Source organism: Panthera tigris, chromosome A1 (genome assembly GCF_018350195.1).
Source record: "Panthera tigris isolate Pti1 chromosome A1, P.tigris_Pti1_mat1.1, whole genome shotgun sequence".
NCBI classification, from domain to species: domain Eukaryota; kingdom Metazoa; phylum Chordata; class Mammalia; order Carnivora; family Felidae; genus Panthera; species Panthera tigris.
This window is the reverse complement of record NC_056660.1, coordinates 86496646-86520152: the sequence shown is the minus strand read 5'-3', so window position 1 is coordinate 86520152 and position 23507 is coordinate 86496646. Positions and strand designations below refer to the sequence as shown.

The 23507-nt window shown below is 36.4% G+C and overlaps 2 protein-coding genes across 4 annotated transcripts in view; one reads left to right on the top strand and one right to left on the bottom strand.

Annotated features, from left to right (window-relative positions):
- Window positions 1-3138: 3138 nt before the first annotated feature.
- Window positions 3139-7574, bottom strand: LOC102955129 (olfactory receptor 2C3). 3 transcript variants are annotated; one of them, XR_006208371.1, is made up of 3 exons: window positions 6702-7574; window positions 4512-4650; window positions 3269-3305 (listed from the first exon to the last, which is right to left on the bottom strand). XR_006208371.1 is itself a non-coding variant. In XM_042958519.1 (3 exons), the coding sequence occupies exons 1-2, from the start codon at window positions 7513-7515 to the stop codon at window positions 4527-4529; spliced, it is 1011 nt and encodes a 336-aa protein (XP_042814453.1). In that variant the 5' UTR covers window positions 7516-7574; the 3' UTR covers window positions 3269-3305; window positions 4512-4526. The 3 variants fall into 3 exon arrangements, 2 of the variants coding, with proteins under 2 accessions (XP_007085052.2, XP_042814453.1); XM_042958519.1 differs by having other exon boundaries at window positions 4512-4723; XM_007084990.2 differs by lacking the exon at window positions 4512-4650 and having other exon boundaries at window positions 3139-3305.
- The window catches only part of GCSAML (germinal center associated signaling and motility like), a 62241-nt gene continuing 46237 nt past the window's right edge, over window positions 7504-23507 (top strand). The window contains exon 1 of the mRNA XM_042958537.1: window positions 7504-7578. Within this exon, the coding sequence (XP_042814471.1) occupies window positions 7574-7578 (5 nt within the window). The 5' untranslated portion in view covers window positions 7504-7573. The remainder of the gene's footprint in view (window positions 7579-23507) is intronic.

The window sequence follows — 23507 nt, the reverse complement described above, 5'->3', positions numbered from 1 at the left end:
GATACATAGATCAATGAGACAGAATTGAAAACCCAAAACTTGACCCACAACTATATGATAAACTCAGCTTTGACAAAACAGGCAAGAATATTCAATGAGACAAGACAGTCTCTTCAACAAATAGTGTTGGGAAAACTGGATGGCATTATGTTGAAGAATGAAACTGGACCGCTTTCTTACACCATATATAAAAATAAATTAAAAAAATAATGGAAGATCTAAATGTAAGACAGGAAACTATCAAAATCCTAGAGGAGAACAAAGGCAGCAACCTAATTAATGTCAGTTGGTTTAACTTCTTCCTAGACATGTTGCTGAAAGCAAGGGAAACAAAAGCAAACATGAACTATTTGGACTTCATCAAAATAAAAAGCATATACATATTGAAGGAAACCGTCTACTAAATTAAAAATCAGCCTACAGAATGGGAGAAGACGTTTGCAAATGACACATCAGATAAAGGGATCATATCAAAAATCTATAAAGAACTTATCAAACTCAAACCCCAAATCCAAATAATTCAGTTAAGAAATGGGCAGAAGACATGAACACTTTTCCAAAGAAGACACCCAGATGGCAAACAGACACACGAAAAATTTGCTCAACATTACTCATCACCAAGTTAATACAAATAAAAACCACGATGAGATACCACCTAACACATTTTGGAATTGCTAAAATAAACAACACCAGAAACAACAGATGTTGAGAAGGATATGGAGAAACAGGGACACTTTGCACTATTGGTGGAAATGCAAACTGGTGCAGTCAATCTGGAGAATAGTATAGAGGTTCCTCAAGAAACTAAATATAGAAGTACCCTACAATCCAGCAATTGCACCATAAGGTATTTACCCAAATGATACAAAATACAGATTCAATGGGGTTCATGCACACCAATGTTTATAGCAGCATTATGAACAATATTCAAAGTACGGAGAGAGCCGAAATGTCCCTTGACTGATGAATGGGTAAAGAAGATGTGGTATGTATGTATATGGTGAAGAGAACAGTGCTCAAAATGTGGGTTTTTAACTGAGAACACACAGTCACTAAAAAGCTAGGTTCCACAGCAAGTATGACCTGACCTCATGCCATTTTCCCAAATTCTGTACTCCATGACTGTTTTCATTATGCACACAGTGGTCTTAGTTCTCAAAAAAAAGTGAATTCTCCTGAAATTAATTTATAATGTACCACAATACCAATCAAAGTGGCAATAAGATATTCTTGGGATCAGTAGGAAGGGAACTTGTGGCATTTAATCTGCTAAAGCAAACATTATAACAGCCGTGAAAATTCTAAACTGGAAGAAACAAATATTATCCATGCCTTTATCAACTAGATGATAAAATGTCCTATAAAGCCGCAGTTACTAAAAGTGGGTTACTCATACAGAAATTATTAAATATTACATGCACAGAATTTTTATTCTCCAAATAAATGTATATACATAGGACATTTAGTATATGGAAAAGGTATAATTTCAGGACAATGGTTAAAATGTAACTAATGAAATGAATTGTTTGGGGACTATTGACTAAACATTTGGAAATATTAAATTTCATCCTTTCTTTCTTTCTGTCTCACATACCCAGTCATTGCAGATGGAATGGATTTAAAAGCTAAACATAGAATAGAAAATCATAAAACAACAAGGTAAACAAAATCTCTAAGTATAATTTCAAGAACCAAGCTATAAAAATCATGTCCTTTCCCAAAGTCTGAAAACACAAGACGACATTTATCTTGAGTCTCTAGGGCCCTTAGTTACCTGGAACTCTAGGATGTGTCAGAAATACCTTCCCACCACTCTTTCCACACCAGACCTTTCCATATAAAGCTTTTCCTCTGCTAAACCCTTTGCTCTCCTTCCTCTTGTGATTTATTCTACACCCATGTTGTGTGTCTCACTCCCTTATTTCATCAGGGAGAGCTCATATGGCAGCTCCCAGATCTCCTGTTACCTCCTCTGAGTTCATCCCACTGGATCATTGGTCCTTTTCTTCACCTACATTTGCTATTGGCTTTCTTATTTGGTGACTGTGTAGATCTCTTATAAGCAGTGACATCATTTCTTTGGTCTTGCAGCTCCAGACAGGCCACATACATAAAATATGTTCAAATAATAATAATTCATTTAATTTAATGAAATAATGAACACAAGATGGCACCCACGCATAATTGACAGAGTTTAATACATAAAAATTAAAAGTTTTGTACTACAAAACAAAACAAAAATAGCAAAAGGATAAATACTTCACTGGGAAAAAATATTCACTGCTTATGTGGTGACATAGGGGAATAAATTCATACAACAAAAGTAAAAAGAAGAAGAAGAAGAAGAAGAAGAAGAAGAAGAAAAAGAAAGAAAGAAAGAGAGAGAGAAAGAAAGAAAGAAAGAAAGAAAAAGAAAGAAAGGAAAGGAAGAAGAAAGAAAGAAAGAAAGAAAGAAAGAAAGAAAGAAAGAAAGGAGAGAACAGAAGAGAAAAGAAGTTAATGAAGAAATACAAATAGTCCTAAAACATTTTAGAAGGTGTTAAAACTCACTCTTGATTGGGGTGCCTGGGTGGCTCAGCCGCATAGGCGTCCAGCTTCAGCTCAGGTCATGATTTCATGGTTTGTGGTTTGAGCCCTGCATTGGGTTCTGTGGTGGTAGTGCAGAGCCTGCTTCTGATTTTCTGTCTCTGTTTCTGTCTCTCTCTACCTCTCCCCCCACCCTGTCTCTCTTCCTCTCTATCAAAAATAAATAGACATTAAAAACCTCACTCTTTATCAAATGATAATAGTAAGACTGACAAGCAAAGACTGAAATGGTCTACAGAATCCAGTATTAGTAAAATTGTGAGATTACATGCCTTTCTTAAATTGGTAAAAGTATAAATTTATCGTTTCTGAAGGATAATTTAAAGATGTCCATAAAATATAAACATATGAACATCATTTGCTTCAGTATTCTAAGATCCATCATCTAGAACTAGTAGTCAAATTTTCAGGGATTTTGATACATATGGATTGAATGTAGTCTCATTTGTAATGGTGGAGATGGAAAAATGCCCTTGGTAATGATGTTTTCAGTATGCACGTGCACAACATATATTGATATGAAAATATATCTGTGATATTGTCAGTGACCAAAATTGCCAGGAAGCCCTGAGCCTGCTCTTCTCTGGTTAGGTTTCTCAACTTTTGGTTTCTTCTCTTGGAATGAGGAGCTTGCCATATTGAGTGTTCTCATAGTTTTTAACCTTCAAATTTTTGATACCATATGGCTTCTGACACTTCATCCATTGCTCTGTTCCAAGCTGGAAGAAAAATTGGTGTGTGCTGAAATTTAGGAAATAGCCTTAGTCTGGATGCCCCCAAGGCAGAGGCCATGCCCAGTGCAATTGGGCTATGATCTCTAAGAACAGAGATGCAGGGCAAGGGCAAAGATGGATTTGGCTATGACCAAGCATGACTGGTGCTCAGTCCTGTGGGGGCCAGAGAGCTGCATGAAATTGTGGTATTGTGATGTTGAAATATATATATTAGTCTTGGTCTATGGTCCACGTTTCCTGGCATGTAATTCCCCAAACCCCTGTAATTTCCTCAGTGATTAGAGCAATAATCTTTCATTATAATATTGTTTTTTTCCCCTTCGATTCCTGAAGTAGCTTTACAGAAATAAAGGTTAAATGGCTGTCATTTGTTATTTATTAAAAAAAAATCCTTTCAACCACACTTGAGCTCATGATAATGAAGCTCAATGAAGCTCATTGAGCTCATGATAATGAAGCTCAATGAAGAGATTTTGGAAAATCTCTTGATAAACACCAGATCAAGGTTGTTTCCAGGGGATTCACTTATGTGATTAGAAAATTGGAACTTTCAGCCCTCACAACTTCCCCAACATCTGGGGTGGAGAGAGTGGGTAGAAGTTGAATCAATCACTAATGGCCAATAGTTTCATCAGTAAAGCCTAGGTAAAGAAGACTCCATAAGAACTCAAAAGTAAGGGGCTTGGGGAGCTTTTGGGTTGGTGAACAAGAACCATCCGTGTGCTGTTAGGGTGATGCACTCCAACTTCCATGTGTACAAAAACTGTGCTTGGGACACTTCCAGACCTCCCCCCATGTATCACTTAATCTGGCTCTTTATTTGTATCCCTTAATATCCTTTGAAATATATCAGTAATCTATTAAGAAACTGTTCTGAGTTCTCTCAGCCACTCTAGTAAAGTAATCAAACCTTAGAAGGGAGATGTGGGAGCCTCTGATTTATAGCCGGTTGCTCAGAAGCACAGGTGACCAATTGAATTTGCATTTGGCCTCTAAAGTGAGGGTAGTCTTGTGCGACTGAGTCCTTCACCTGGGGGTCTGATGCTATCTCTAGGTAGATATTATACAAATTGAATTAAATTGTAACACCCAGCTGGTGTTAGAGAATTGGCTGGTGTGAGAAAAACACCCACACAAAATACATCTCCGATCAATTCCCTGAGGGATGAAGGGGAATCACATCTCAATCACCTCTTGTTCTTGTGGTCAGTGTGTCTTCATTTCAAGGCTGTGCAAGCTTAACTTCAGCATGATCTTCACAGCAAACAGTATGGAAGGAGACCCAGACAGGAAGTGGGGTGATCCTGGACCTCTCTGCTTCTTTGAGAAGCTATCAAAGATTGTGCAAATGGTTGCAGCAAGAGCGGCAGGAGCGACTAGAGTTACGATGGAATCTAGAAGGTCTGATGTATTGGGCAGAAAAGGGGTTCAATACGCAAAAGTAGGTGGTTGGCTTTCCAATATAGCATGTAAACATCTTTTCTACTGTTACTGTGACTATAGGACATATACTCAAATAGGATAGGCATTCACTCTTCCTAAATAGGGAGACCTTTCCTCACTTCTCCTCAGGCAGGCTGCACTGCCTCAGAATAGCTCTGTTGGAGGCTTCCCCAAGTTCTACGGACATGGGGCCAGAAAGTGTGTGAAATATTTGGTGCTAATTTCAGTTATTTTGGACATCAATATGAGGCGCAATCACACTTTGAGCATATCTTCTTGAATTCCAGACAGGATGTCTTAATTTCATGTTAAGCATTTAGGTAACATTTGGGATAGTAAATGACCCATCAGCCCAGGCACTTAAGGAAAGTAGAGGAAAATATGAGTAATGTTTATTATTATCCTCTGTACAAGACAGGGCTTGAGAGAAGAGCAGAACAGAGCCCAGTGCTGTGCTTCATGGTTTTGGGACGACCTCTGTGCTCAGCTTTCTCTGAATAAATTGATGAGAATATGCACTGCTGTCCTAAGTTAGACCTATACTTGAGGTCAGGAAGATACTGCATGTTTGGGGAAATGGGGAGACCAGAGAGTCCTCCTGCCCCTTCCTTGCTGTTATATTATGAATCTGTAAAACGTTATCTACTGAGCTTGATCACAACCACAAGCAGGCAAAGGAAAATAACTGCCTTTAAACTTTGGAGGATTTTCATTCATCTTTCCGAGTAGTCAGGGAAAGTTAATATTCAGATTAAAGTTTTTTTTCTTCAGATATTGAAAATTTTTATATAATACTTTAAAAATTATTTTCCTTCATTTTTTCTTTTTCATTTTTTGGTACTAAATAAAATTTAAAAATGTTAATGCACTCCATTGCTCCCTTCGCGACTCATGGACTAACATTATCATGTGTCTCTGCCCTTTCTTGCTTCTCTTCCCCTACCTAAAAGCCCATAAAAGTTGTACAATATTTAGCCATTCACAAAGAAAGGAAAAGCATGTACCATTTTTACAGCTGTAACAACATCTTATACAAGCAGCAGAGTGAAAAGGACAGTCCCTGTGAATGTCCTAAAATATGATAGTAAAAGGAAGTTTTCCCAATGGTCAGACTAAAGGTAGTTCGACTAAATGGATAGAGAAAATGTGTGAAATGGACTCATTATGAATAACAAAAGACGTACCTCTCATCCAAATCACTCAAGAAATTCCAATGGTCCCAGAAGCTTTGTACCACCAGGCACAAAGACCAAATTCCTATATATTTCTTATTGTGTGGTTACGGGTTATAGACAAAATGGTAAGCATGTCCATGGATAGATAGATCTAGAGTTAAATCTCAGCATAAAATCTTAGTAGTGTTGTAATTGCCTAACCTTTATGAAATTCATAATATTTAACTTGTGGATTTGTTTCAAATATTAGGAAAAAATGTAAAACAGTTCACACAGATTAGTCATCTCCAAAGGCAATTACTAAAAGCAATTAAAAAAATAACAATGAATATATATAACTATACAAGCAATTAACAATATGACAATTAGCATATATATTACATATATATAACAACATAAGCAACTAACAAAACAATAGGATTATTAACAAAAAATTAAAACAGAAAATACTTTCTCTTAGCCTGAAAATGATGTATGAACACATTCATATCAGATTGTCACCTACCTTGAACTCAAGAAATATTGGAATAGAAGCTACATCCCAAATATCCTGTGTCCCCAATCAATTTTGTTATCTTTAATTTTTTTCTTACTTCTCACAAGTTACTCACATCTCTAATATGCCCCAATGATCCTGCAAAGCCACAGCAATTCTCTGATGCAATGTGCCTGAGAGCCTTCTTCACATCTTTGTTTCTGAGTGTGTAAATCAGGGGGTTCAGCATCGGGGTGACAACAGTATAGAAGAGGGCTATGAACTTACCCTGTTCATGAGAGTTACTCTTGGCTGGCTGGAGATACATAAAGATGATGCTCCCATAAAATAGAGTCACAACTGCCACATGGGAAGAGCAGGTGTTGAAGGCCTTTCTCCGTCCTTCTGCTGACCTGATCTTCATTACAGCCCAGGCAATGTGGCCATATGAAACCAGGATGAGACCCAGAGGCAAGACAACAAAGATAAAGCTGGCCACATACATCTCCACCTCATTGAGGCTGGTATCCACACAAGCAAGTTGCATAATGAGGGGCATCTCACAGAAGAAGTGGTCAATGCGATTGTTTCCACACAATGGCAGAAGCATAGTGAGTGTGGAGCCCACTATGCTTGTAGTCAGACCCCCAAGCCAGGAAGCAAAGGCCAAGCTGAGACAAAGCTGTGGATGCATGATGACAGTATAATGTAGTGGCCTACAAATGGCGACATAGCGATCATAGGACATGACTGCCAGGAGGACACATTCAGTGGCCCCCAGCCAGTGAGAGATGTAGAACTGGACCATACACCCTACAGAGCTTATGGTTTTCTGTGGTCCCCAGAGGTTGACCAGGAGTTGTGGGACAATGCTTGTGGTAAAGCTAATGTCCAGGAAGGAGAGATTGGCAAGGAAGAAATACATAGGAGTGTGGAGGTGCACATCTATGCAGGAAACCAGAATGATGATGCCATTGTCCAAGATAGACACCACATAAAACCCTAAGGCAATGATGAAGAGGATAGATTCCAGTGAGGGTCGTGCAGAGAAGCCCAGGAGGACAAAGACTTCTGGAGAACTTGCATTGGCTATTCCCATCATCACATGCAGCCAGAAGTAAGACTAAAAGACCACCTGCAGTGAGTGGGGGGCACAGGATATGAGGTATAAAATGATTCTGTCAGCTAGCAAACTTTAGGCATAATTTTATATCCATTGTTCTTGAAACCATCTACTCAACTGCTCTGTGGATGATGTTACATCATCTTCCTGAAGGCTAGTTTGGAAAGACATGAAAATATGCATAACCTAGGGGAAAATGGACATTGATACAAAAATCTTTACCCTGGTTATTTTATTGAAATATTGCTTACAGTAACAACATCTGGAGTCAACTGTGTTTAGTGATCAGGTTTTTCTTGAGTACCAGATGGTATTTCATGTGATGAAACACCGCAGAGGCATTAAAATTGTTCCCTTGCCATTCCCTCTCTCAGTTAATGGCCAAATAAAATCCATCGTGACATTTCTCTTTTTCCTAAATCCCACAATTAACAAATTTTTGCTTTATCATAAAATTCAGGTTCTCATCATTTCTTGTAGCCTTACTGCTACACCCCTGGACTATGCTGCCATCATTTATCACCTGAATTATTGATCTAGTATCTAAACTTGCCTCCCTGCTTTTCTCATTAGTTCCCTTCAGGGCATTCTGAACACAGAGGCCAGAAGATTATGTTAAGATACAATGTGATCATATGTCTCCACTGCTTAACACCCTCATTTTCTTTGAGTAAGGCTTGCAGTGTCTTTCTCCCAAGACATCCATCCACAGGCTTGCTTTATCACCCTCTTCAGGTTGTTTTTCAAAAGTCATCTTCCATTGAGGTAAATGTCTTATATTTTTTTAAGTTTTTATTTAAATTCCAATCAGTTAACCTATAGTGTAATATTAGTTTCAAGTGTACAAGATAGTGATTCAGCCCTTCCATACAATGAAGCAAAGGTGTAATTTAATACTGAAAACCCTCCCAGCTCCCTTCTCTTCCTTTATTGCTTTATTTTTATTTGTATTACTTATCACCATAGAACAAATATGCTATTCTAATTTATTATGTTTGTGCCTGTCTAACTCAGCTAGAGTATAAATTCCATGGACTCATGACTCTGTTTATTTTGCTTCTGGGTCCCCAGTGCCTAGCTCAGTGTGTGGCTTATGAAAATCCCTTAATCAATAGTAATTGAATGAAAAATTGTGAAACAGGTCATTAGAATATGTTTATGGTCATGATGGAGGAAGTACCAGAATGATATAAAGGCATAATTAAGGAATCTTCAGTGTAATCTCACAGCAGTGTTTTCAGGAAAGAACTATTGACCCAGATTAGTCCCTCTTCTTACACAGGTGGAAGAGAATAAACCATGACTTAGCAGGGAGAATGTGGGAAGTCAGAAATCCACATAGAGAAAAATGGACAATTCCAGTCTGCTTCAGATGTCCACGAAAAGTTCTGAGGTCCTTCTTTAAAAAAAAGCATTAATATTTTTCTTCCTTGTCTTTTACAAGGAAGAATAAATTCATTATAACTACAATCCATCCAGGTGTGAAGAACAGAACAGCTATAAACTCAATTGTCATCTCTTTTAAAATCCCAAGGGGTTTTAAAACTCTAAACTCATCTCTAAAACTGGAGGTTAACCAAGGAAAATAAACTTAAACACATATGTTCATTCACATATTTAAAAAAATACATACACAGTTTCCATCATGAATATATAAAAATGGGGCTCAGAGAGCTTCAGCCATTTGCAAAAATGTATGAGCAGAAGCTGTACCAATGTGGAGGACACTCAGCCAACATTAGGAGACAATTATCTGATTGTTATATAGTAGATCAGTATAGAACTGATGCTCTGTAAAAGCATCTGGAAGATGGATTTGGACCCCCTTCAAACTGGGGAAACATTGAGAGTTGTGAGAGCATAGATGGCTTCATAATATGGATATGAAAGAGAAGTGAATGAGGACAGATGTGTGCAACTGAACCGTGATACAATAGAGTGATTATCCCCTACAGAAGTCATCTTGGGTGAGCATGGGGACATGCAAAAGTAAGGGGCAAAACAGAAAACTACATTGTTGCCTGTGGATATTAGCTTACCCTCTGTGGGGATGGGGAAAGCACATGGACTCACATATGAAGAAAATGTATGAACATCACCAGAGATGGTGGCCATAAGGTCAGTCACGACATAACAGTTCAGTAGAATTTTTGAGGAAGTAGAGACCTTTATGGTGACCTGATCTATTTCTAGAACTTTTCAATGATTTACCCAAAGTTCCATAGCTGCTCAGTGCTAGTACTGCAGCTACACCAGAGACTTTCAGATTCTTAGTACAAAAATAGCATTCCAAGTAGAGGAGAAGGTTTGTTCATTCACAGAGATTCACCAAAACAGTCACAATAAATAATAATTCTTGAAAATGTGATCCCTGCCCAAAGTCTTTGACATTATGACAAAGAAAGGTAGCATAGAGACAGTTATGAAAATGTTTTGAGTTCAAGTTTTGAGCCAATTATGCAGTCACAAACTCTACTCCTGGATGTAGATAACCTGCTAAAATACCAAAGACCTCAAGAAGAGCAAGTCAGATTATTGAAATAGATCAGTGTTCATCAATCTTAACTGGAATTGACAGAAACTCTGTGACACTGGTTCACCTTAAATACCATAAACAAACAAGCAAACAAACAAATAAACAAAGCCAAGAATGTCACTTACTGATGGTGATCTAACAGCAGCATCTCCCTGTATGGAGATTGGAAATGTTGTATAATGGGGAGTATTTTACTTCAAAGATGGATAAAGTCCATAAATTCAGTGGATGTGGCATTAAAAAGTAGGAAAATAGCCATGGGATTTGAGAAGCCCTAAAATATTGTAAATCTCCAACTCATTGATGGCAGACATGTTAGATTCTATTTAAATGCATGTCTAAAAACACATTCTTGAGTTTTAAAATCAGCATAGGTTGAAATTAGAAGCACTTTTTTTTTCCCTACGAAAACTGTTAGCAAAGAAATGAGGATGGCTCACAGTGTTTCCAGAATGGGATATACATGCCGACCCTCAAAGGACCAAGTGTGTCATAAAACCTGTATAATCATGAGACATTCATTTTATCCTCTGGAGCATTGAGGAGGGAGACAGAGGGTGATGTATATGTCAGGGGAGTGAAACTGGAAGGAAAGAAACTTTGGGGATTTTTTTTCCCTACTGAATAATTACAATTTCATTGTAATCAAAATAATTGATTACTTTTATGAATAAAACATTATTTTGTTTTTATACTGCCAAACATTGTTTATAAGAACATAAGAATGAACTCTCTCTACACAAAGATTTATCATGCAGTGGAGGAGAGAGTCTGAATATTTTCTTATTACAGTAATTTTAGTACATGCTGCTATAGATTTTTTTTTTAAATTTAATTGTATAATCATTTGTGTATACCACAGCAATGAGCTAACATCTTTTCTTTAAAAATGAGATTATTTTTTATTGTATTAAAATGCATACAACATATAAATTTACTGTCGTAACAATTTTTGAAATATACAAATCAGTGAAATTGAGTGCATTCACAAAATAGTGCAACTATCACCAACATCTAGTTCCAGAACTTTTTTGTCACCCCAGATGTTACTGTTCATTTGCTTTCTCTCTCTAGGCTCTGGCAACCACTAAACTGATTTCTGTCTTTAAGAATCTGCCTATATTGAATATTCCACATAAATGAAATCAGGTATTTTATGGCTTTTTGTGTTTGGATTCTTTCATTTAGCATAATGTTTTCAAGGTTTATCCACATTGTAGCATATATCAGTATTTCATTTGTTCTGATAGCTGAATGAATATGATCATTGTGTGACTTCACCATATTATATTTACCTATTCATCTACCGATGAACATTGGATATATTTGTTGATGGATATTTTGGCTGTTTCTACTTTTGGCTATTGTGAATAGAGCTTTTGTGAACATTTCTCTGCAAATTTTGTTTGAATGTCTTTTTTCAGTTATTTCAGGTGTGCAGCTAGGAGTGGAACCCCTGGGTCATATGATCATTCTGTGTTTAACTTATTGGAGAACTGCCAAACATTTTACAGTGACTGCACCATTTACATTCCTACAAGCACTGCACTGTATGTTCCAATTTCTCCACATTTTTGCAAATACTTTTTATTTTCCACTTAAACATTTTTTTTGTAATAATCCTGTGGGTGTGAAATCAGATTCCATTGTGTTTTTTATTTCCATACCCTAAAGATTGATGATATTGTGCATCTATTTATGTACTTTTGGTGACTTTATCTTTTTTAGAACAGTTTTATTCAGATCCTTTGTCCACTTTTAACTGCATTACTTGTGTCTTTTTGTTGTTAAGAGTTATTTATATATTCTGCTTATGTCAGATACATGATATGCACATATTTTCTTCTGTGTTGCCGCTTTTTTTCCCCACTCTTTTTGTAGTGTGTTTTGATAATTTTTTTTCCTTATGAAGTCCAATTGTCTATTTTTGCTTTTGCTTCTTATGTTTAGGGTGTCATATTTAGGAAACCATTGCCAAATCAAGTCATGAAGTGGTTCTTCTGTATTTTCTTCCAAGAATTTTATAATTTTAGCTCTTATAATTAGGTCATTTATCCTTATTTATTTACTTACTTACTTATTTATTATTCATGTTTAAATATGGCATACGATAGGGATTCAACTTCATTATTTAAACAGATATTTATCCAGTTGTTCCAGCACTATTTGTTGAAGGAACCGTTCTTTTCCCATTGAGTGGTCTTGGCACCATTATCTAAAATCAGTTGCCATAGATCTATGAGTTTATTTCTGTACCATTGGTCTACATGTATATAGTTATGTAAATACCACACTTTTGATTACTATAGCTCTGTAGTGAGTTTTGAAATTGGAAAATGTGAGGTCTCCAAATTTGTTATTTTTTTTCCAATGTTGTTTTGGCTATTCTGGGTCCTTTGTAATTCAATATGAATTTGATAATTGGCTTTTCTATTTTTGCAGCAATGACAAGAGAAAACATTGGTATTTTGATAGGCATTGCATTAAACCCATAGATCACTTTGGGAGATATTGCCATCTTAGTGATATTAGGTCTTTCCATTCATAGACATGGATGCCTTTCTATTTGTTTAGGTCTTCAATTCTTTTCATTAATAGTTTGTTGTTTTCAGTCTTAAATATCCTTAAATTTATTCCTAAGTATCTTTTTTCTCCCATGATGTTGTAGATAGAATTATTCTGTTAAGTTCCTTTTGGAATTGTTTATTGATAGTGTACAAAAATACAACTGCATTTTGTGTTTGATCAAGTATCTTGCAACTTTAATGAATTCCTTTATTAACTTTAATAATTTTGTGGATTCTTCAGCATTGTACACATTAAAAATCATGCCATTTGTGAGTAGAGATCATTTTACTTCTCAATTTTCATTTTGGAAGTCTTTTATCTCTCTTGTTTGCCTAAATACTGAGGCTAGAACTTCAACACAATGTTGAATAGAGATGATAAAGTGGACACCATTGACTTGTTCCTGAATTTAGGAGTAATCTTGGGTTTTCACAATTGAGTATGATGTTAGCTGTGGGTTTTTATTTTTACTTTACTTTACTTTATTTAAATATTTATTTATTTTTGAGAGAGAGAGAGGGTGAGCAGGAGAGGGGCAGATGGGGGGACAGAGGATCTGAAGCAGGCTCTGTGCTGACAGTAGCAAGCCTGATGTGGGGCTTGAACTCATGAACTGTGAGATCATGACCTGAGCTGACGTTCTATGCTCAACCAACTAAGCCACCCAGATGCCCCATAGCCGTGAGTCTTTAAAAACATATTACCTTATTATGTTGAAGCAGTTTCCTTCTTAAATTACATGAATTGATTTTTGTATGTTGAATCATCTTTGCATTCCTGTAATAAATCTGACTTGGCATATAGTGTTTTCAGTTTCTCTGCAAGATTTAATTTGCTATTTTCTTTGAAGATTTTTGTATCTATATTCATAAAGTACATTGTTCTGCAATTCTCCTGTCTTCAATGTCTTTAGCTGATAGCAATACACTTTTACATATATTATGGAATAATTTCACTGGATAGTATTTCTTATTTCTCTAGCACTGGTCCCCAACTGAACCATGATTAATTTACTCTTCAGTTTGTGTAAACATTTGGGTAAGCATAATTACTAAGAATTTGGCCTTTGAAATTTGTCAAGACTGGATTTGCACATTGCACTTCAACTAACCAGTTCTGGCTATTAGTCTAGCCTCTTAAATTACTTGCCTTCCATTTTTTGATATGTATATTAAAAGATTTGCAGAATATAATTCTAAATTTTTAAATTCTGTGAAGGTAAGGGCTATATTTACCCTAGTTACTATTACATTGTGCCTTATCCTAATATATGCCTTGATATGACAGCATCCAATACATATACATTATTATTATTATTATTATTATTAATCAATGAATGAATGATTCTGGGTCTATTCTGTTTAGGAGTATATAATGCTTTTGATATAACACAGGAATATAGTCATTGGAATATGCAATTGACATGATTTACTCCAATATGAGTCATTTTACATCCAAAATAAATTTATCTGATTTTTGAATTATCCCTGAATTATCCAGATTACTCCTAATTTAACTCTGTAAAGGGCTATTATGAATGCCACCTTAGAAATGGGGCCCCTGGGGCTTTGAATGGGCTTGCTAAAGGTCAAATGGCTATTAAAGGGTAGAGCAAGGACTGCACATAAGCTTGCACTTCTAAGTGATGTTTCTTTTATATTTCATGCACTTCCTTAGGGACCTAGTGTAATCCCTTCAAATACTAACTAAATCCTGAAGACTTTCCAAATTATATCTGTGACCAGCCCTTCTACGCCAAACTTCAGATTTATGTAGCTAACTGCCTCTACTGAATCTTTGTTTGGGTGGTGTTATGGACTGAATTGTGTCCCCCCGCCCCCGATCTCCAGTGTAACTCCCATCTACAGTGAAAGAAATGCACTTTTAATTTTTCTTTCCTTGTGTTTGTGTTAGTGAGTTAATATGTGTGTGGCAAACTGTGATGGGAACATATGCATTAATTTGCTAATGTTGATAGAACAAAATATGAAAAAAATGAGTATTTAAAGCAACAGGAATTTATTTCTCACTGTTCTGGAGGATACGGTTCTATAAAGATCAAGGTTCCATCAGGGTTGGTTTCTCCTGAGACATCTCTCCTTGGCTTGTAGATGGTAACACCTTTTTGTGTCTTGATATGCTTTTTTTTTTCCCCTCTATGTGTGCATTTCTGGTGTCTGCGTGTCCAAATCTCTTTATAACACCAGTCATTTTGGATTACTACCCACCCTATTGGCCTTATTTCAAGTTAATTACTGCTTTCAGGATTCTATATTCCAATATGCATTCTAAGGTACTGGAATCAAGCCTTCAAAATATGAATGGGAGGGGGACATAATTCAGTCCATAGCACTGTGATTTTTCAATTCTGAAAGTTCAGAACAATGGTCAATGCCTTAAGAGGAAAAAGTTCACTTTTTTTCTGTTTTATTGAGACATGATTGAAAAATGTATATATTTAAGGTGTGCATAGCAATATTTTTACATATGTATGCATTGCAAAATGATTCCCTTAATTAAGATAATTAACCTATCCATCACCACACATTTTTGCCTTTTTTCCCCCCTGTGTGTGGTGAGAACATAGACTTATTCTTTTAGCACATTCCTTTTTTTTTTCTTTTCCGGAAAGAGAGAGAGAGTGAGTGGGAGTGGGAGAGAGGAACAGAGGAAGAGAGAGAGAGAATATTAAGCAGGTTCCACACTCAGGACAGTGCCCAACATGGGGCTTGTTCTCATGACTATGAGATCATGACCTGAGCTGAAATCAAGAGTCAGATGCTCAACTGACTGAGCTACCCAGGTGCCCATTTTAGCACATTGCAAGTATATAACAGGATTTTTAGCTACAATCACTGTGTTGTATATTACACCACCAGAACTTATGAATCCTATAGCTGAAAGCTTATACCCTCATGTTAGTTAGCTCTGACAAATTCTAAAACTCTCATTTAAGCAAGCAATACAGAAACAATGTCACAAAGGGCACCTCTCAGGCTAGCATGTGAGTTCTTACATCCCTTCCAGACAATTTGAGAAGACAAATTTTACTTAGGCAAAGACTCATGATACCTGTGTGCATGGCTGCACACATTCACATACACATACACCCACAAATACACATCCTATTATTGTCCACCATCTTTGCTGAAACACAGGTTAGCATCTGAGTATCATTCAGTCTACTTACAGAAATAGAAAAGAAACTTTTCTAATACCACAGATACATTAGAGCAGCTTGCTGGTTTGGGAAAAACAAAAGCAGGATGCTATTTGACTTGGTTATTATTATTTTTTTTACTGTTGCTTTGCTTAACTGATCATGATCTATGGAATTAATTGAGATTTAAACTGTGGATGCTGAGGAACATCCATACTGTTTTCCACAGTATCTGTATCAATTTAGAGTCCTACTAACAATGCACATAAGTTCCTTTTTTCCACATTCTCACTTATTTTTGTTATCTCTTATCTTTTTGAAAATAAAGATTCCAGCAGGTGTGAAGTGCTATCTTATTATGGTTTTTATTTGCAATTCCTAATGACGAATGGTGTTAAGCCCCCTTTTTATGTACCTGGTTTTCCATGTTCATTGTAACATTATTCACAGTAGCCAAAATATGGAAATAACCTGTGTCTATTGGAGGGTGAATAGATAAAGAAAATGTGGATATAGAAATATATAATGGAATGTTATTCAGCCATAAAAATGAAATCCTGCCATTTGAAACAACATTGGTGAAACCGGAGGGTGTTATGCTAAGTGAAATAAGTCATACAGAGAGAAAAAATACTGTATAATGTCATCTACATGTGGAAATGAAAAAGGGAAGAGGAAAGAAAGAAAAAAAGAAAAAGAAAGAAAGAAAGAAAGAAAGAAAGAAAGAAAGAAAGAAAATGAGAGGTAAAGGAAGGAAGGAAGGAATTCAAACTCATAGAAGCAGATAATAAAATGAAGGTTGTTAGGGGCTAGGGAGTGGGAAAAATGGGGAGATACTACTCAAAGGGTACAAACTTTTAGTTATTAGATTATTAAGTTCTGAGGATCTAATGAACAGCGTGGTGAATATTGTTTTATTGTTTTTGTTGTTGCTGTTGTTGTTTTTGGTTTCAGGAGTAGAATTCAGTGATTCATCATTTACATATAACACCCAGTGGTCATCACAACAAGTGCCCTCTTTAATGACCATCACGCATTTAGCTCATCTCCCATCTGCTTGTCCTCCAGCAACCCTCGGTTTGTCCTTTATAGTTAAAAGTCTTTTTTATGATTTATCTTGCTCTCTCCTTTTTCTTCTTTCTGCCATATTCATCTGTTTTCTTTCTTAAATTCCACATATAATTGAAATCATATAGTATTTGTCTTTCTCTGACTGACTTATTTTTCTTAGCATAATAAGTCTAGCACCATACAAGTCATTCATTGCAAATGGCAAGATTTCGTTCTTCCTAATGGCTGAGTAATATTCCTATTTGTGCGTGTATGTATATATATTATATATCTGTGTGTATATACAGCTTGAAGTCCAGAATCTTGATGCCTCCATCTTTGCTTTTCTTTTTCAAGTTTGCTTTGACTATTCAGGGTCTTTTGTGGTACCATAGGTCTGTCCTAGCTCTGTGAAAAATGCTATTGGTATTTTGTAGGGATTGCATTAAATGTGTAGATTGCTTTGGGTAGTATGAACTTAAAAAAATATATTTGTACATCCATTCAAGATATATTACAAAGCTGTAATCATGAAAAAAAATATGGTAGAGGCACAAAAACAGACACTCAGATCCGTGGAACAGAATAGAGAGCCCAGAAATGCACCCACAAATGTATGGCCAACTAATCTTTGACAAATCAGGAAAGAATATCTAATGGAATAAAGATAGTCTCTTCAGCAAATGGTGCTGGGAGAACTGAACAGCAACATGCAGAAAAATGAACCTAGACCATTTTCTTATACCATACACAAAAATAAACTCAAAAATGATGAAAGACCTAAATGTAAGACAGGAAGCCATCAAAATCCTAGAAGAGAAAGCAGGCAAAAACCTCTTTGACCTCAGCCCAGCATTCTTACTCAACACGTCTCTGGAGGCAAGGAAAACAAAAGCAAAACTGAGCTATTGGGACCTCATCAAAAAAAAAAAAAAAAAAGATTTTGCACAGTGAAGGAAACAATCAACAAAACTAAAAGGCAACCTATGGAATGGGAGAAGATATTTGCAAACGACATGTCAGATAAAGTGTTAGTATCCAAAATCTATAAAGAACTTATCAAACTCAACACCCAAGAAACAAATAATCCAGTGAAGAAATGGGCAAAAGACATGAATAGGCACTTCCAAAGAAGATATCCAGATGGCCAACATGAAAAAATGCTCAACATCACTCATCATCAGGGAAATACAAATTAAAACCACAATGAGATAACACTCCAGTCAGAATGGCTAAAGTTAACAACTCAGGCAATGACAGATGTTGGCAAGGATGTGGAGAAAGAGGATTTCCTTTGCACTGCTGGTGGGAATGCAAACTGGGGGCAGCCACTCTGGAAAAACAGTATGGAGTTTCCAAAAAAAAAAAAAAAAAACACCAACAACAATACAAAACTACCCTATGACCCAGCAATTGCACTACTAGGTATTTATCCAAGGGATACAGGTGTGCTGTTTCGAAGGGGCACATGTACCCCAATGTTTATAGCAGCGCTATCGACAATAGCCAAAGTATGGAAAGAGCCCAAATGTCCACTGATGGATGAATGGATAAAGAAGATGTGGTGTATATATACAATGGAGTATTACTCAGCAATAAAAAAGAATGAAATCATGCCATTTGCAACTACGTGGATGGAACTAGAGGACATATGTTAAGCAAAATTAGTCAGAGAAAGACAAATATCATATGGCTTCACTCATATGAGGACTTTAAGATACAAAACAGATGAACATAAAGGAAGGGAAGCAAAAATAATTTAAAAACAGGGAGAGGGTAAAACATAAAATACTTACATATGGAGAACAGAGGATTGATGGAAGGATTGTGGGAGGGGGGATGGTCTAAATGGGTAAGGGGCATTAAGGAATCTACTGAAATCATTGTTGCACTATATGCTAATGAACTTGTATGTAAATTACAAAAAACACCCTTATTTACTATGAATATGTAAATCATAATGTAATTACCTATAATTAAAAAAATAAAAGTATATAAAAAATGTTTGTACTTCCAGTCCATGAGCATGAAATGTTTTCCATTTCTTTATTTCTTTTAACTCAAATTTATTTTATAAGTGTTTTATAGATTTTAGAATACAGATCTTTTACTTCTCTGGTTAAGGTTTATTCCTAGGTATCTTACGGTTTTTGGTTGTGTGTGTGTTTCTTTGTGTTGAGAAATTCAACTGTGTCTTGTGCTCTTGACAGTAGTGACTTTATGAAGAGGAGGTCCTGTCATGCCCTGCAGTGCATTATCACCTGTTCACCAGAACCTGGCTCTTCAGGAGAGTGTCCTATCTGCTGCTTACACTCTGATGTTGTGTCTGAGTCACCTTTCTTTTGAGTGTGGTTTTCTGCACCGATTCTCTGCCTGCTGTGGGTCTTGCTAGCTCTTTGTTGCATTATAAAACCCTGCCAGATGAGTTCTAAGGAACCATGTCTGCCAGGGAACTTGGGAGTAGCGTGTGGTATTAGCAGAGTGTTTAGCCACTAGTCTTATGTTGGATCCCCTGAAGCACTGTAGCAGCTGGGGGATTTCACGGGGGGGCAGTGGGTGTGTGTGAGGCTGAGCACGGTGCGCCATGGCATGACTGGGCATGGCTGGGCCTGGTTTGTGATGGTGGGTAGGCCCATTCGGAGATTTAACAAAATGTGACATGAGACCTGGATTTAGGCTACAAATGTCTGTGCAACCTGACTTCCCTCAGGTGGCTCTGTGTTTATGCTGGTGGGCAGGGGAGGAAAATGGCATCTGCCATCTCCCTACTTTTTAAAGAAGTCCCCCAACATGCTCTGGAAACAGTATGAACAGATCTGTCTCTCATTAGTGCCCAGCATTGAGTAACCTGCCAGTTTTTATACTGCCTCTCTGCACAGGTTGCTGTATCTTAGATTTGTGACTCAGGTATTACTTGCTTTCCTGACTTGTCTAGTGCTGAGTCAGTTGACTTTTAATGTTCCAGGCTCCATGTCCCACTGGTTAAAAAAAAAAAAACTCATGAAATTCAGCCCCTTTGGATGCTAAAGACAAATATTGTGAAGATTAGTCTTCCTGATTGGGCTCCCTGGTGAAGGCCTATTTCTGTGCCCTCTCTGAAGGCAGAGCTCCTGCTCTCTCTCCTACAAGCAACCTCCCTTTGGCTATCTGACTTTCCTAACCTTTCAATAATTATTTTTTTAAGATTTTATTTTTTTAAAGTTTATTTATTTTGAGGGAGAGAGAGAGCACAAGGTGGGAAGGGCAGAGAGAGAGAGAGAGAAGAAAAGAGATTCCCAAGCAGGCTCTGCACTATGCAGAGCCCTACATGGGACTTGATCTCAGGGACCATGAGAATACTTACCAACTAACTCACCCAGGAGCCCCCCTTTCTTAATCTTTCAGATTCAATGTCTCTGTATTTAGTTGTGGAGTTTGTTCTGTCAGTCTTGGGATCCCTCTCTGGCTTATTAACTTCAATGTGGATGATATCTAGTTGAAAATATAGGATATGCTGAGGTCAGGGTCCTCCTACTCTTCCGTCTTCCTGAGATCTCCCCCATCATGTTGTATACTTTAAATAAATACAGTTTTTTTAAAAAAGCAATTCTAACTAACTAAATTTTTTTAGAAAGTAAGAATGCTGATCTCTGGTCCAGGAAGATGGGGTATGGGGTATTCTACATCCTAAAGCCAGCTCTGTGTCATTCTTACTGAGAACCTTTTCACCAACATATATTCTAACAAAGCGCAGCCCATGAGCTGTGTACCATGAGCACCACAGACATGATATGCTTCAAGAATGCAGACCCTTTACTGTCAGGGATTCTGGATCCACTATCCAGAGTAAAAGTTTGAATCAGTAGCTTTAATAACTCTTTATGGGCTTGTTTCATTTCCAGGATAAGGCAGGGCTCAGCTCCCCATCTGGATGAGCTCCATTTTCTGTGGCTTATTATAATGTATCTAGGGACCCATAGAGAGGGCAATTTTGATAATAATCTATTCAATTAGGTATTTTCATATTGTTTCTTTTCTTTTTCTTTTTTTAATTGAAGTATAATTGACATACAATAGCCAATCAATTTTAGCTATACATCATAGTTATTAGATATTTTTATGTTATGAAACAATCCCCACGAGTCCAGGTACCATCTGTCACCATACAAAGTTATTAAATTATTATTGACTTTATTCCCTATGATGTACTTTACATCCTTAAGATTTATTAGTTTTATAGCTGAAAATTTATACTTCTTAACCCCTTCACCTATTTTACCCATTCCCAACACCTCCCATCTCTGATAACCAACAGATATTTTTCCCTGTTTCTAGGAGTCTGTTTCTGTTTTGTTTGCTTATTTCTTTTTCAGATTACACATATAACTTAAATCATATTTGTCTTTTTCTGACTTATTCCATTTAGCATAATACCCTCAAGGTCCATCCAAGTTATATATATATATATATATATATATATATATATATATATATATATGTGTGTGTGTGCGCGCGCGCGTGTGTATCACATCTTTACCCATTCATCTGTCAATGGGCACTTAGTTGCTTCCATATATTGGATATTATAAATAATAATGCAATGAACATATGAGTTCAAATAGGTGTTTTCACTTTCTTTGGGTAAAAACCTAGAACTGGAATTGTTGGATCATATGGTAGTTCTGTTTTTAATTTTTTGAGAAACCTCTATACTACACCAATTTATACTTTTACCAACAGTGTATGAATGTTCCCTTTTCTCCACATCCTCACCAATTCTTTTTATTTTTGTCTTATAATAATAGTCAAACTGACAGATGTGAGGTGATATCTCATTGTGGTTTTGATTTGGTTTTCCTGATACTAGTGATGTTGAGTATAGTCTCATGAGCCTGCTGGCCATTGGTATATCTGCTTAGAAGAATGTCTATTCAAGTCTGCTCATTTTTAAAAATTGGGTTTTTTGTTTTTTGACATTAAATTATGTAAGTTCTTAATATGTTTTGGATTTAGCCCCTTATCAAGTGTATGATTTGCAAATAGCTTCTCCCATCCAATAGGTTGCCTTTTCATTTTATTTAATGATTTTCTTCACTGTGCAAAAGCTTTTTATTTTAATGTAGTCCCAATGGTTTAATTTTGCTTTTGTTTCCCTTGCCTCAGGAGACATATCTAGAAAAATGTTGCATTTGCCTATTTCAAAGAAATTACTGCCTGTGCCTTCTCCTAGGATTTTTATAGTTTCAGGTATCACATTTAGATCTTTAATCCATTCTAAGTTTGTTTTTGTGTATGCTGTCAAAAAGTGATCCAGTCTTATTCTTTTTGCATGTAGCTGTTGTTTTCCTACCACCATTTGTTGAAAAGACTGTCTTTTATTCATCGTATATTCTTTCCTCCTTTGTCATAAATTAATTGACCATATAATTGTAGGTTTATTTCCGGGCCCTCTATTCTTTCACATTGATTTTTGTGTCTAGTTTAAGTGGAATATTAGTCATACAGAGGAAGAGATTGTGCCATTTAAGACAACATGGATAGACCTAGTGGGTATTCTGCTAAGTGAAAAAAATCAAACTGATAAAGACAAATACCATATGATTTCACTCATATGTGGCATCTTAAAAAACCCAATGAACAAAATATAAAATTAGAATCAGACCTACAAGTACAAAGAAAAAACTGATTGTTCCCAGGGGGAATAGAGTGGGGGGTGTTGGGTAAAATGGGCTAAGGGGAGTGGAAGGTACAGGCTTCCAGTTATGTAATGAAGAAGTCATGGGTATAAAAGGGACAGCATAAGGAATGTAGTAAATTATACTATAATAGTTTGTAATGGGGAAGATGGTAGCTACAGTTGTGGTGAGTATAGTGTAATGTACAAAATTGTTGAATCACTATGTTGTACACCTGAATGTAATTTAACTTTTCCTGTCAACTATATCAATTAAAAATGGTTTTGAAGTGAAAAAAATCATAGTGATAGGATAGAGCTGGTAGCTAATTGACAATGCAGGTGGTAATCATTTTGTGCCATATGAATGTATCAAATCAACACATTATCTTATACATCTTATACTTCTACAATATTATATGTCAAGTATATCTTAGTAAAAAATTAAAGGTGTTGGAATACTTAAATTTTTTAACGTATATTTAATATTGAAAGACAGAGAGAGACACAGCATAAGCATGGGAGGGGAAGAGAGAGGAGTAACACAGAATCCAAAGGAGGCTCCAGGCTCTGAGCTGTCATCACAGAGCCCTACGTGGGGCTGTAACTCACAAACCACGAGATCATGACCTGAGCCGAAGTCGGAGGCTTAAGCAACTGAGCCACCCAGACTCATACTTTAAAAAAAGAAAGAAATGGACATAGTTTAAAAAAGAAAGAAAATAGGAGAAGGAAATGCCCATGCATATGTAATTTAACCATAAAACCTGATTAATTGTCCTCAGTATGATGTGTCTTTCTACCGGAAAAGAAAACGGAATGTTCAAATTTTATTTTGAGGAATATGTGAAAATATTTTTATTGACTTCCTCCTTCTCCTCCTCCTCCTCCTCCTCCTCTTCTTCTTCTTCTTCTTCTTCTTCTCCTATTAATTATTGAGGACATAGCAGAATGACAAAAGAGCTTGTTCTAAGAACATTTTGAATAATAGAGATTTTTATACA

Bases quoted from the DNA above. Each gene is read 5' to 3' on its own strand.
- LOC102955129 (XM_042958519.1), bottom strand. From the start codon at position 7,515: ATGATGGGAATAGCCAATGCAAGTTCTCCAGAAGTCTTTGTCCTCCTG. The intron at 4,724-6,701 runs GTAAGTTCATAG...CCAATACATCAG, and splicing joins GAGTAACTCTCATGAACAGG to ACCTTCTAGATTCCATCGTA.